This window comes from Bos taurus, chromosome 7 (genome assembly GCF_002263795.3).
Source record: "Bos taurus isolate L1 Dominette 01449 registration number 42190680 breed Hereford chromosome 7, ARS-UCD2.0, whole genome shotgun sequence".
Lineage (NCBI taxonomy): Eukaryota > Metazoa > Chordata > Mammalia > Artiodactyla > Bovidae > Bos > Bos taurus.
The window spans coordinates 15,811,617-15,825,393 of record NC_037334.1 but is presented as its reverse complement, the minus strand read 5'-3'; the positions used below and the strand labels follow the sequence as shown (position 1 = coordinate 15,825,393).

The 13,777-nt window shown below is 59.2% G+C and overlaps 1 protein-coding gene across 2 annotated transcripts; it reads right to left on the bottom strand.

Annotated features, from left to right (window-relative positions):
- Nucleotides 1-209: 209 nt before the first annotated feature.
- On the bottom strand, nt 210-13,414 carry PRKCSH (protein kinase C substrate 80K-H). Of its 2 annotated transcripts, none has more exons than XM_005208717.3 (18): nt 13,129-13,414; nt 12,794-12,943; nt 12,473-12,589; nt 11,917-12,012; nt 11,756-11,813; nt 10,726-10,843; nt 8,922-9,051; nt 4,617-4,701; nt 3,709-3,787; nt 2,930-3,016; nt 2,445-2,621; nt 2,277-2,373; nt 1,749-1,818; nt 1,388-1,477; nt 1,119-1,193; nt 926-1,025; nt 673-846; nt 210-539 (listed from the first exon to the last, which is right to left on the bottom strand). In XM_005208717.3, the coding sequence occupies exons 2-17, from the start codon at nt 12,867-12,869 to the stop codon at nt 700-702; spliced, it is 1,602 nt and encodes a 533-aa protein (XP_005208774.1). In that variant the 5' UTR covers nt 12,870-12,943; nt 13,129-13,414; the 3' UTR covers nt 210-539; nt 673-699.
- Between the last annotated feature and the right edge of the window lie 363 nt (nt 13,415-13,777).

Genomic DNA, 13,777 nt, shown 5'->3' with positions numbered 1-13,777 from the left:
GGGTGGGGTCTGAAACCAGCCCAGGAGGAAACCCAGAAGGAAGTGACCCAATAGCTGTCTGTTTACATGGTTCCAGGCTCTGCTGTCCACGGGGCATCTCAGGTGAGACCCTCAAACCGGAGCCAGATCTGCACAGCTGCTTACCATGTTCAGCCCTCTCCACCCCCGGCCCTTTCACACCCCAGCAAAGCCAGACAGACACAGATGAGTTGGAGGGATCATGTTTATTGTTTGGGGGTCACAGGTCAAGTCACTTCCCCACCTAGAGGGAAGGCAGATACCCTGGGTGGGGGGCACAGCGGGCCAGGCCCCCAGGGTGTGGGGGCCCAAGCAGGACAGGCTCCTTTATTCCATCTGTGGAGGCAGCAGGGGCCTGGGAACATGGCTCTGCCCCACTGGCCAACCAAAAGCAGGGCATGGAGCCCTACCTGCTTCCTGCCCTGTGGGGTGGGTGAGGTGACCCATAGCGGCAGGCCTTGGTCCACAGACTCAGGGGCGGATGGGGAGCACCACTGGGGGCTGGTTCCACATCTTGATTTCTGGGACCAGAGAGAAACCAAATGAGACAGACGAAGGGAGATGGATGGGGAAGCAGTCGTGTGGCCAAGAGCCCCCCCGCCCCACCATGCCCCCGAACGGTAGGATGGGAGAGACCCCCATCTCCCCACTCACCTCTGCACTGGGCAGGGCAGGGCAGGGCTAGAGCTCATCATGGTCGCCCTCCACTGGGTATTCAGGCGGGGGCTCTGGGCAGGCAGCTGGCGTCATCAGCTCCATGAGGTACTCGCAGCGGCTGGGCTCTGTGGTGCTGGTCACCACCGTCTCCTTCCCGCACAGCAGGCGCACCTGGGGTGGGCAGGTGGGGCTCAGGTGGGCTCTGTGGGCCACATCCCCACTCCACTTCCCCCAGCCCGCGGGCACTCACGGTGGTGGAGCGATTGGGGCCCTGCCAGCAGCCTGTGCCCTGCTCATACTTCATGGCGCTGAACTTGTCGTGGTCGGGGCCAGCCCACGAGCCCCAGGTGCTATGGGAGAGTGGGCCGCTGAGAGGGGCCGGCCGGGGCAGCCAGGGGTGGGGATGAGGGGCCGAGAAGGGGGCCTAGCCCGAGCTCACTCACCCAAGGCTGGTAGGGGAGCCGCCGAGTTTGGGTTTCTGTGAGACAAGCTTGAAGGGGCAGAGTCTGTAGACGTACCTGTCGTGGGATGGGGCTGGTGGGTGGGGGAACAGGGGTCCCAGCCTCCACGACAACCCCCCACACCAGAGCCATGCAAGTACCTCAAATCCCAGTGGCTGTGCCTAAGCCCACCACCCTCCCTCCCCACCTCGTCCTTGCTCAGGCCCAGACCCACCAAGCCCACCCACCACACGTGCCCACAGGGGACGCACTCATTGGTGGTGAGCTCATAGCACTGGCTGTACAGGTAGGCGAACTCGCCGTTGGGGCCAAAATCAAATGAAATCTCCTGTTCCAGGTTCCTAAAGGGGAGGCCCGGAGGTTAAGGGGCAGTGGGGGGTGCCAGCCTGACTCAGGACAACGCAGGAAGGCCCGCTCGAGTGGCGGAGGGTCTCTCGGGGCCTGGGCTCCAGTCCCCACCACCTGGGGACTCTCCCTGCAGGAGCCACCTCCAATTTGCAGAGGTTGCCTGAGTGACTTCCCCATCGCCACCATCTCTGGGGAGTTGGGCAGCAGGCGGCCATGGGGCAGTGGAGAAGTGGCCTTGCTGCGACCACATGGGCACCCCCATACCTGATGGATTCTTCCATGTCCTTCAGGGACCGCTCAGCCTCTTCGAACTTGTTGCGGGCCTCCTGGGCAGCTGGTGGGGTTGGGAAGGAGGTCAGAGGTGTCCCCACACAGGGCAGGGGGTGGCGCAGACAGGCCTGATTCCCCCAGCCCCAGGGCTGGCTCTGGGTGAGGAGAGGGCCCAGGAAGACCCTCTGGGCCTTGCCAGCTGCCAGGCAGACCCCACCGCCCCACCCCGGCTCTCAGCTCTTGAGGGAGCAGGGCCGGGGCTCCTGGGGCCCTGCTGGTTCCTCGCCTGCCAAGGGCGACACAAACAACAGCTACCCACGAGGAGGGAGAAGGGCCACTGGGACTGGTGTGGTGGTGCCAGCTTCCCCAGGCCCCAGAAGCCCCCTCTGGGTGGCCCAGAGCCCCCTGGGCTTGCCTGGGCCAGCCCCAGGTCCCCTCGAGGAGCAAGCGGGGCCTGTTTCTTGGGCCCCTGCACCTGCTGGCGACAGGGAGGGGCCCCTCCCTCCCAGGGTCAGCCCTCACCATTGATGAAGGCCTGCGTCTGCTCATCATACGGCGGCATCCTATCCTCCTCGGTGGGGCTGGCCGTCTGGGGGGCTGGGGCTGGGGGTGGGGCGTCCTGGGGGTGAGAGGACAGAGTCAGCGAGTGACCACTCCCACCCATCACTCCCTCCACCCCTAAACACCCACCTTGGGCTGCTCCCCCTGGGAATCCTCGTCCTCCTCATCCTCATCCTCCTCTGTCTCCTCGTCCTCCTCGTCTTCGTCCTCCTCCTCTGTGGGCGGTGAGGGCATGGGGGGCTGCTCCTCCTTGGGCTCCATCACATCGGGTGCAGGAGGCGATGGTGGGTACTCAGTGGGCAGCACCTGCCGGATGTGCGGAGAGGTCGTGCTGAGGACTCGGGGGTCCACCCCCACCCCCAGGGCCAGGGCCAGGCTCCCACCATCGCCCAAGGGCGGCCTTGTGTCTCCATCCCTTCCAAGGAGCCTAGAAAGAGGGAGGGAGGGACAGCCAGCTGGGGGCGGGGTGGCTTCTGTAGAGGAGGTGGGGCCGCCCAGCTGGCCAGGGTGGCCCTGTGCCAGAGCTGGAGGCAGTGCCTTTGTGAGGCATCCAGGGGCAGGGCGGGGGCGGCAGAGGGGGCTCATATCACATCCCTTCCCCTCCCTCTACTGACCTCGGACCGGTACTTGTCCCTGATGGCGGCCCAGACACGGTCATAGAAGAAAGCAGCATCCATCTGCGCGTCTCCCCCAAGGAGGGTCTGTGTGCGTCAGGTTGGGGTGGGGTCAGGGGCAGGACCTCTACGTGCCCCCCAACTCCAACCCAGGCACTCTCGTAGTGGGTGCAAGGGCCCTCAGGCTGCGGTGCCAGGCACAGCACGCGCTGACTTGCCCGGGGCCAGACTGGAGCTGGGCTGGGTGAGGAGCGTCTGCCAGAAGGGGGCAGCACAGGGCTGTGGGAAAGAGGCGGGGGCCAGAGAGGTGCGGGGTGGGGACTGGAGAGACCAGGGAGAGGAGCTGAGAGACAGAGGCCAGGGCGAGGTGGGGAGTGAGGACCAGCAGGGCAGCGATGGGTGGGGAGCAGGGACAAGGCCATGAGGGCAGAGCTGTGAGGAGGGCGGGTGACCAGGTGTGTGCACTGGGTAGGGCCGGGGGAGCATGGGTACAGGGAACCTAACTCTCCCCACGAGACGCCCTGAGGCACCACATGACTCCACTAGGTCCCACAGGGGAGGGAGGAAGGCCCTGGGTAGCCCCTCCTAGTCACCAGGCAAGGCCTGGCCACACCAGCCAGGCTGGGCCCCCCCAGAACCCTGGCCCTGGGCCAGCAGGGGACTCTCCATGGGAGTAGCCCACAGAAGGCCTGCCTCTGGCCACCCCCGCCCTCCCAACCCTGAGGTCACCTTGGGGCAATCCCCTCCAGAAGTCCCAAGCAAAGGGGTGGGCCGAGTACCTGGGCTTCCCCTTCTGATAATGCCCCGTCCCCATCCGTGTCCAGCTCTGGGTGGGTCTGCAGCTCAGCCACTGAGACCCTGCGGGGTCAAAGGCAGAAGACGATAGAGCAGTGAGCCCATGGGCTTCTGGTCAATTGCCCCCCAACCTGGGCCAGGGCTCCTCCTGAGAACTTGCTTTAGGACCTCGGGGCAGAGAGAGAGGGCAGGCAGGCAAGTGGGAAAAAATGAGGTCTGGAGTTAGGGCCCGGTCTGGTCTCTATCCTGGGAAAGGCAGGTCCTAGCCACCCCGTCCCCTGCCTCCTACCCACTGCTGAGGTTCCACAGCCCTGAGGAGCACAAGGGAGGGACAGGCACAGGGGTGGAGTGGTAGCCATGTCCTCAAGGCCCAGCTGCCACTCCCTTCCACCCTTAGAGCCCAGTACAGGGAAACACTGTGGCCTGGCGTCCTCCACCACAGGAGACCCACATACCCATGGTGGCCCATCCTGCCCCTATCCCACCGCCCACCACCACTGCCCACCAGGAACGGGACCGCCCTGCCCATTCTCCCCCCAGGAACCCTCCAAAGTCCCAGGCCTCCCACCAGGGGGCCTGCCCAGCCTCCCTGTTCCCAAAAGCCCACCCTCCACTGAGCCGTGGGCCTGGGGTCGGCCAGCAAGTTCAGGGGCACTGGCCAGGATTTCGTCTTTCACTAAAGCGTCCCAGGCCACAGAATAGGCTTTCGAAAAGCACTGAGATCCTGAGTCCCCCTGTCCAGCTCGAGGGGGTGTTTTCCCTCATCTCTTCCCCAGCCCCTCCACGCCCCCAGGGGATCGGGCTCCAGGGCAAGGAGGTGGGCTCTGGTTGGTTTCCTAAAGGCGGGGAGAGGGAGGAGGGAGCCCGGGGCAGGTGGCGCTGGCACACTCACGCGCCATCCATGTCATCATCCAGCTCCTGGAAGGCGCTGGCTGCCAGCTCCCGCTCCCGCTGCTCCTTGGAGATGGCCTGCTGCTCTGTGGAAGGACCAGCTCCATCATCCTCCATCCCCAGCACCCCCTGGGCTCACTGTGTGCCCGGGCCTCTGGGTGCTGAGGCTGGGGCTCTGAGTCAGGCCACTGTGGGGGGCAGACTGGGGGCGGGAGCTAGGCAATGAGAAGGGCTGGCCTGTGTGGGGGTGGGGGGGCAGAGGAGCTGGGCAGTGCCAGATGGATGGAGGATCCAGCAGGGGCAGCTGGGGGCATCTGCAGAGAGTCTGAACAATCTGTGACAGAGTGAGGGGTAGGACCATAGGTGTGCCACATTCAGGAGGCCCCAGGAAAAGAGGTCAGGGGACAGAGGCTGGGGTGGGGGCGCAGCCAGGTGAGGCAGATGTCCTGGGGGCCCCACGGAGTGTCTCGCAAAGGGGGAGAAGCCACCAGCACGGAAGACGGGAACTGAGCTGTGGCCAGAGGACGCAGGGCGCTGCAGCCCCACACATGCTCTGATGGTCTCTCCTCGGCCTGTCTCAGCCCAACCGGCTCAGGGTCACTCAGGAAAGCACCCCCAGTGCAGCTGCACTATGAGGCTCGGCCCTCTCCACCAGGATGAGCAGCCTGTGTCCCAGAGACCGCAACAATGTCCTCACAGATGAGAGCCCCAGGCTCAGGTGGATGAAAGGACCTGCCCATGGTCACCCAGCTGGTGAGGGGCACAGCCGGGGGCCCAAGCCAGGCCATGTGCCTCCAGAGCCCATGCTCATTCCCACCACCTTCTGGGAATCCCGGTGCAACCTCCGTGGCGTGCCAACCCTGAACCTGAGTCAGAAACTCCACACTAAGAAGCCAGGCACTAGTCTGCCCAGCCTTGTGTAAAAGGATACTAGACATGGTGCAAAAGAAGGTGGAAACAGAAGCAAAGACCAGAGTTCGCTCACTTTCTAACACGTGGCCCAGAAAAAAAGAGTAAAGGAACCTGGCAGCAAAGGTGAAAGAGAAAACGCCTGCAACTTCAGTCACCAAGGGCCAGCCCCTCGGTACACAAGAGCCACTTACAAGCAGTGGAGACCAAAAACCTGATGGGAAAAATGGACCTGGATGAGACAACCCCACCAGGGTCACACGCTGGAATGGACAGCAGCTCTTAAAAAGGAAGCAGGGGTCCCGACACCGGGCTACAACATGGATGACCCTTGACAGTACGATGCTAGGGGAAAGCAGTCAGTCACAGAGGCCACTCACTGCCTGACTTCCTCATGTGAAACATCCAGAGCAGGTCAGTCCATGGAAACAGGAAGCCAATGCGTGGGGCTGGGGGCTGGGGACGGGGCCAAGGGGAGATCTGGAGGGCCAGTTTAATGGGCCTGGGGGTCCGTCCTGGGGTGATAGGAATGTTCTGGAACTAGACAGCAGCGACGACGTCCTGCTGGACACTGTCGACAGTGTGGACGTACCTGACACCGTTGAGTCGGGCACTGAAAACTGGCTGAAATGGTGAATTTGTAACATGACTGGGATTTTACCGCAGTGAGAAAAAATGGAGGGCAAAGAGTAAAAGGAAACGAGGCACCCGGAGACAGAGCACAACACGCATACACCGTGCAGACCAGTGCTGCCCAGTGGAATCTTCTAGAGGGGGCGTGTGTCACCGCTGAGCACTGGGCCTGCAGCCCGCTCGACACACGTCTGCAGTGGGCATGGCTGGAGCAGAGGCCTGGGAGCAACAAAGAGCAGCAGTTTCGCAGGGCTGGTGGGGGTGTGGGCAGGCCATCAGGCCAACATGGCACATACACAGGGTACAGAGAGCGGGGGGAAGCCCTCGACCGCAGGGGGCGTTGTAACCAGCCAGTGGTGGCCCAAATGCTGTCCCACCCAAGGCATTGGGGGAGCCAGGAAGACTGCTGGCCTGATGGAGGGAGGCCATCAGCAGGCCAGAAGGGGCAGAATGGGCCCAGGGACTTCCCTGGGGTCCAGTGATTAAGAATCAGGCTTCCAGCAAAGAATCTGTGCGGGAGAAACGGGTTCGATCTCTGGTCCGAGGGGACTCCACATGCTGTGGAGCAACTAAGCCTGTGCACTACAACTACTGAGCCTGTGTGCCACAACTATGAAGCCCGTGCGCCTAGAGCCTGTGCTCTGCAATGAGAAAGCCCCACACCCTAACAAAAAGTAGCCCCCGCTTGCCGCAACTAGAGAAAGGCTGCAAGCAGCAAGGAAGACCCGGCATGGCCAAAAGTAAATATAAATTAGTAATAAAAAGTCAGCCTTCTGATTCTAATAATTCTAATAAAAAACAATAATTTAATAGAACTTAATAAATCAAAACGTAATAATATAATCTAATCCTAATAAAGCATCAACACGGGGGACACATTTCTGGCGTAAGATAACATATGCCGTGGGGCAACTGAGTCTGCCTGCCGCAACTAGAGAAGCCCCACACCATGCAACAAAGACCCAACACACGCAAAGGAAACTGGGCCCTGAGCGAGGCAGGAGCAGGCTGGTGACTCAAGCCTGCAGATAAGGGACAGGGTCTGCAATCGGAATAATGTGGGCATCAGTCTAGCTGGGCAAGCCAGTGGCCTCTTTGGCCTCAGCTTCCTTGTTTGTGAAACAAGGTGATGACTGGGAAAGGGGAGCAGGGACAAAAACACGATGATCCTTGTGAAACAAGCACTGGGTGCCCTGGTCTACCCAGCGTCAGCGTGGGAGAGAATACTGGTGTCTGTATCAGGGGTCAGCAAACTTTACTGTAAAGAACCCAGCGCTAAATATTTTAGGTTTGACAGGTCATAAGGTCCCTGTTGGCAACCCCTGAACTCTGTGGCTTGATCACAGAAGCAGCTGATGTTATGTAAACAAAGAGGGGGAGTCTCTGCTCATTCACCAACATGGTCTCTGTGTGTGTGTGTGTGTGCACTGCTCAGTCATGTCTGACTCTTTGTGACCCATGGACTGTAGCCTGCCAGGCTTCCCTGTCCATGGGATTTCCCAGACAAGAATACTAGACCAGGTTGCCATGCTCTCCTCCAGGCGATCTTCCCAACCCAGGGATTGAACCTGCATCTCTTGTGTCTCCTGCATTGGCAGACAGATTCTTTACCGCTAGCACCACCTAGGAAGCCCATGGTCTCCTTGCTGCTCCTTAAAAACTAGACAAGATGCAGCCTCGCGACCTTTGAGCCTGTCCCTTCTACAGGTAAAGGGCTTCCTCCATCTTAGTCAATGATGTACTGTGGGCACCTGGGGTAGACCTGGCACATCACAGGCACGCAGCAGGTGCTTGTCAGATGAACGACTGAATTACCGATTATGAGAAATCAGGACGGAGAGAGGGAAGGGCGGAAGAACACAGCAGATGCTCAAAAAGATGGAGGAGATCACAGCACAGCCTCAGAAGGCTACCAACCGCTGGTCACCATCCCTGTGACCGGCTGGGGCCACGGCTCCAGATATTTCTGGCAATGCTTGATCTTAGTCTTTCAACTAGTCTGGAGTGGGTTTCTGCCCCACCTCTCCCTCCTATCCGCCTTCCGCCATGTGTGTCCCTGCACACAGCAGACTCAGAACAAATGCCAAGGTTTCAGATTATCCACAACAGCGGCACAATCTGCCAACAGCAAGAAAATGCTGGACCAAGCATTAAAAAAAAAAAAAAATCACCTTAAAACCAACCCCAGGCAGTAGGAGTTGCCAGAGCAATGAGGAAGTGAAGAAGAGAAGAGAAGGTAGAAGCTGCTTTCATCCTAAAGGATTTTGCCAAGCCTGGCAAATGTGGATGTCCATTTTGATAACTTGTGAGGGAAGGGAAATGAAAATCAAGGTCCAAGGTGACCTGCCCCATAACTATGACCCCATGGGACTCCCCTCAGGGCTAAGCTGGGCCAGGAATCAGGCAGCCCTTGCTCGGACCTCGGCTCGCTCTGCCTGGGGGGCTGGAGGAAGCTCCAGCCTCAACTTCAGACTTGCAGTCCCTGAATCCAGTGTTCCCACAAAGAAGGCAGAAAGAAAAGCCCCTCTTCTCGAGAGAAGGACCTCTCATCAAAGCTGCAAGTTACTGCTATAAATGACTTTTAAACACAATGCCCAACACACAGTTGAAGATAATGAGGCAACTGGGGAACTAAAGGGCCGTGATTTAAAAAAAACCAGTGGAACGACAGACAAGAGACAATGGGCAAGAGACTCCTGGGCCCAGACTCTTCCCTGGCAGGAGCCAAGGGGGCATCTCAGCCACGCGGGATGCAGCGATGTACCTTCCCACAGCCTGCGGTGCTGGTCTTTGGCCGCCTCCTCTGGCTTCTCGGCTTCCTCCTTCAGGGTCCGCAGCACCTCCACCTGGTCCTCCAGTGACTTCTTTCCAGCCTGCAGCTCAATGAGCTTTTTCTGGGAAGGCAGAAGACAGGGGCCGGCTCTCAGCCTATTCTTCCCTCTTCCTCTCCTGCCTCTATTCCACATTATCTTTTCCTAATACACCCGCCTCCTGGATCTCCCCCAACCCCTGCTACTGTGGTTCTCTGCAGCCCACTGGAGAGAAATGCAAACACCTCAGTGCATGCCTGAGGCCCTGCACAACCAGGACCCTGCCCACCTCTCCAGCCTCATCCACCCCTTTGCTATCTTAACTGCCCTAACAACATTCAAAGCTCTCCACACACACTGCCCCTAGTTCTTCACATAGGCTTTCCTTCTGTCTGCAACACTCTGCCTGGCTAACTCTGAATAAACCTACAGATTTTGATTTAGATGGAGACCTCCTCCTCCAAGAGGTCTTCCTTGCTTCCTGTGCCCCAAGGCGGGTTCAGAGAGCAGAGGGACCAAGGGAGGGAACATACGTTTGATTCCTGGCCCAGGAAGACTCCACGTGCCTAGGAGAAGCTAAGCCCCTGCACCACAACTACTGAGCCTGTGCTCTAGAGCCTGGGAACTGCAACTCCTGAAGCCGGCGTGCCTAGGGCCTGTGATCCGCAATAACAGAAGCCACTGAATGAGAAGCCTGCCTGCTGCAACCAGAGAAAGCCTGCGTGCAGCAATGAAGACCCAGCACAGCCAAAAATAAAATAAAATTCTTTTTAAAAACTGATTGCTTGTATTAAAAAAAAAAAAGAAAAAAAAAGAACGGGGATTTCCCTGGTGATTCAGTGGCCAAGACCCTGTACTCCAAATTCAAGGCGGCCAATTTGATCCTTGGTCAGGGAACTAGATTCCACATGCTGCAACTAAGACCCAGCACAACCAAATAAATAAAAAATATTCAAGGAAGGAAGGAAGCAAGGAACGTGTGTGCTGGGTGGGCTCCAGCCTAAGAATGTGGGCCCTAGGATGTAGGGTCCCTCCCAAGACTTTGCCTGACACCTCAACCTGATCTGCGGCCAGGGTCCTCCTGCTGGCCCATGAAGTCAAAGGTCACTTGGCACCAACTTCACTGTGTGGCTAAGCACGAGAAGGATCTCACTGGCCCTGAATACACTGCCCACTATGAATTCAGGAGGTACCTCACTAGCCAGGCCATGGGGGTGGGAGAGGAAGACCCGACCCTTCCCTGGTCTGAGAAACAGAGCTGGGGCCCTTGCTCAGAGGGTTAAGCGGGAGCCCTGAAGGAGAGTTGAGGACTCTGACCTACCAGTTAAGGGGGTGGCAGACAGGCAGGGAGAGACACACCCCTGGGGACTCACCCTCTTCAGCCCTCCCCCCCCACATCCCCAGCACCCACCCTACTGAGCTAACCTGGCTGTGGTTGAAGGACCTTGTCTTGAGTCCTCCCCCAGAACTGGTAAGACATACAGTCACTGGCCTTAACTTACAGATGAGAGCACCCTAGAACCTGGAGGAGAGGTGTCCCTCCTCCAAGCCCACTTTGGTCTGCACCCAAGGCCTAGGTCCATGCCTGGCTGCCGCCCACCTGGTACCAGCCTAAGCAACAACTAAACGTCAAGTGGACACAAGGCACAGACAGACACCAACTGGCCCCAGGACACCACTGGTGGGGAGCAGACATAAACCCCAGCCAGCCTCACCAGCCTCCAGGTCGTCCTGGCTCAGCCCCACCAGGCCCCTCACCTGCTTCTCCTCCCGGGCCTTCTTCCAGTCCTCAATCAGGATCTTCTTCAGGCGGAAGCCCTCGCGGGTCACCTCTGCCATCTGCTGCAGTGTCTCTCTCTCCTTGCGGCCCTTCTCTCTGGGGGGAAGGGAGACACAAGCACCAATGGGAGGGCGTTTAGTGCCCACTAGGTCTGCCTCTTCCAAAGGGGTTCAAGCCCCTGCCATCACCCCATTGTGTGGGCAAAAACAGGAGCTCAAACACTCCTGCTCCCTCCTCCCCCAGGTCCTCCTGGCTTCAGAGTCCCTCACCCCCGTCCTAGGGAGGAGGTGCAGTGGACAGGGCTCGCTCACCCGCAGGGCCGTGGGACGGACTAGGGGTTGCTGGGATGTGGGGCTGGAAGGAGGTGCCCAAGAGGAGAAAGAGACGAGCGCACAAGTCACAGACTCCCTGACAGAAGGGCTGTCTGGCCTGTAGGCAAAATCTGCTCAGTCTACTCTCTACTTAAGAGACCTTCCATCAGAAGGGTTTACGGAAATGTCACGACGCTCAGCTTCTCTGAAAAACATATCCGGTCCTGCCACCTGCTCCCAACTCACAGGAGTGGAGGGAGGCTGTCCCTTTTAAACGCCACAATCCCCATCACTCCCTGACTGCCTTACACTCGGCCTGCATGCACTTGCTTCCATCACCTGCCTGTGGGCATTTCAGTTTTCAGGTCCTGCTGCAGCGGTGCAATTAAAAGCACAGAGTCCCAGGTTAGACCAAGCTGGATTCGAGTCCTGGTTCTGCTATCTCTTAGCTATGAGACCCTGAGGAAGTCATTTTCCTTTCTGAGCGTGAGCTCCCTCATCGACTGAACAGGCGAACACATGACACTCGCTTCCAGGCCAGAAGGGAAACCGCTGATAGAGCATGCACAGAGCACCTGACACAGGCTGAGCCCTCAACACACAAAAGCAGAGAGGAGAGGGAGCCCGATTCACCCAGCAAGGCGAGGCAAGGGAAGGGGGAGAGGGGGGCAAGGGAACGGGGGTGTCAGCTACGTACTTGCAGGTGTTCTCACAAACGATCCCGCTGTTGTATTCGTCGGTCCCGTCACAGCAGTCTGAGGGCAGACGTGGGGGCGCTGTCAGGACTCCCCCCACCCCGCAATGCCGCCTTCCCTCCGCCCAGCACCCTGTCCCCCATCCTGGGGCCAGTTCATTCACCACACACTCCATCGTTGACCCATCTGGAGGAGATGTACAGGGCCTTGTAGCCTGTGTTGGTGCAGTGGAAGCTGCCGTTGGGACAGGCAGCTGTGCCTGTGGGGAAAGGAGGGAAGGAGGGTTTGTGGAGTGGGTTCAGGATCCGGCAGGTCACGCCCACCACATGCACACGGGAGCGTGAGAAATGTGAGAATAACTGATGCCAAGTAAGGGCAGGAAGGACCACTGCACTTTGGGGGCCTGAAACAAAAGGCTTCTGGGCTCCCTCCTGCCTCTCCACGCTGGGGGGTGGCGGGGGGCGGGGGGGGGGGCCCTCCCAACTGGGCCCTGCCAAGCCCTCCCCCTCCCCCTCTGGGCTCCCATAGCGCCTCCCCATCTCCTCACCAAACCACTGACCCACTTTATTCTGTGCCTGCTTGCCTCCACTCAACAGAGAGCCCTGTGAAGACAGGACTGGGTCTGTCTGGGACACCACACAGGACGTAGCACTCACCAGCTCAATAAACGTACAATGAATGAATGAACGGATGCATGGATGAATGGAGAAAACACTCACCTGGTTCATCTGAGCCATCTTTGCAGTCACAGTAGTCATCATTGACCTGATCAAAGGGGATACTGGCAGAGCCATCCAGGCAAGTGAAAGGCTTTGACTCGTCGTAGAAGTGATGGTCTGGGGAGGGGGACAAGGGGCCCAGTCCAGGGCAGGAAGAGAGCCCTTTCCACCCAAAGGTACCTCTTCCCACTCCCACCGGCTAAGCATTGCAACCTTCCCTGCCCAGAGTCCAGAACACTGAGACCGAAGGCTGTAAGCGCCTATCCCGGAAGCCTCCCACACCCCACCCCCAATTCTGGCCACCTCCAGTGGCTCACTCACTGGTGAGGGAGACGCCCCGGGGTCGCCTGACTTCCACGGCCCAACACATCGGCAGTAGCAGCAGCAGCAGTAACATCTCGCTGAAGCCTCGGAAGCCGGAAATGGGTTCTGCCAGAAGGAGGCTACTGGGAGATGCACTGCGACCCCACGCTGCAGCGAGAAAGAGGCAGCAGGTCAGTAGGAGAGGGCTCCTTCCAGCCGAAGGAAGGCGCCTCTCCCTCCGGTCAACTGGATTCCTTCATCGCTCCGTGCAAAGAGGTCTCACTTAACTTCCCACACTGGGGGCACGGGGGCCGGGGCGGAGGCGCGGGGTGGGGGGTTCTCCCCAGTCCTACCTAGTGGAAGGGAACCTCACTTGGCCCAAATCAATGGTGAGCGGAACTCAAAACCTCCGCTCCCTCTGGGTCGGAGGTGGTTCGCTATCCAGTTCCCGCCAATCGGCCAAAAGGGTTAACAGTCCCCCCCCCTCCAAACGCACACCCTTCGGCTGCCCCTAAATAGGAAATTGCGGGGGTGGGGGTCCTCCCGCCCACTAGTCCACCACGTACACGAGGCTGGGGCAAAGGTCAATATCCACCGCGCCCCCCTGACCCAGCAGCCAACGGTTTCTCCTGCAGAAAGGAAGCGGAAGTGTGTGAGAATCGTCATGTCCGGCATCACGCTCCGCGCTAGGGACGGCGGGTCTTGGCTGCCATGTTGGGAGTGGCATGTGGCAGGCTCGGAACCCAGTCGGCCATCTTGCATAGGACTGAAGCCTGAAAGGGAATAGTTCTGAAGGTTCGCGCTTAATGGCGGCGCAAGGTGCCTCCATCTTGGGAGTGGCGGGTTCTGCAGCCGGAACAGAAAGTTCCTGAAAAATGCCCGCGAAACCCCACACCGCCGCCCCCGGTAGAGTTGAGATGGAGAGGTGGGGAGGAAAAAGGATGAGCACGTGACTCAAAAGTACCCTCCCCCATCTTTCTGCGGACTGCTCTGCTCGGGTCC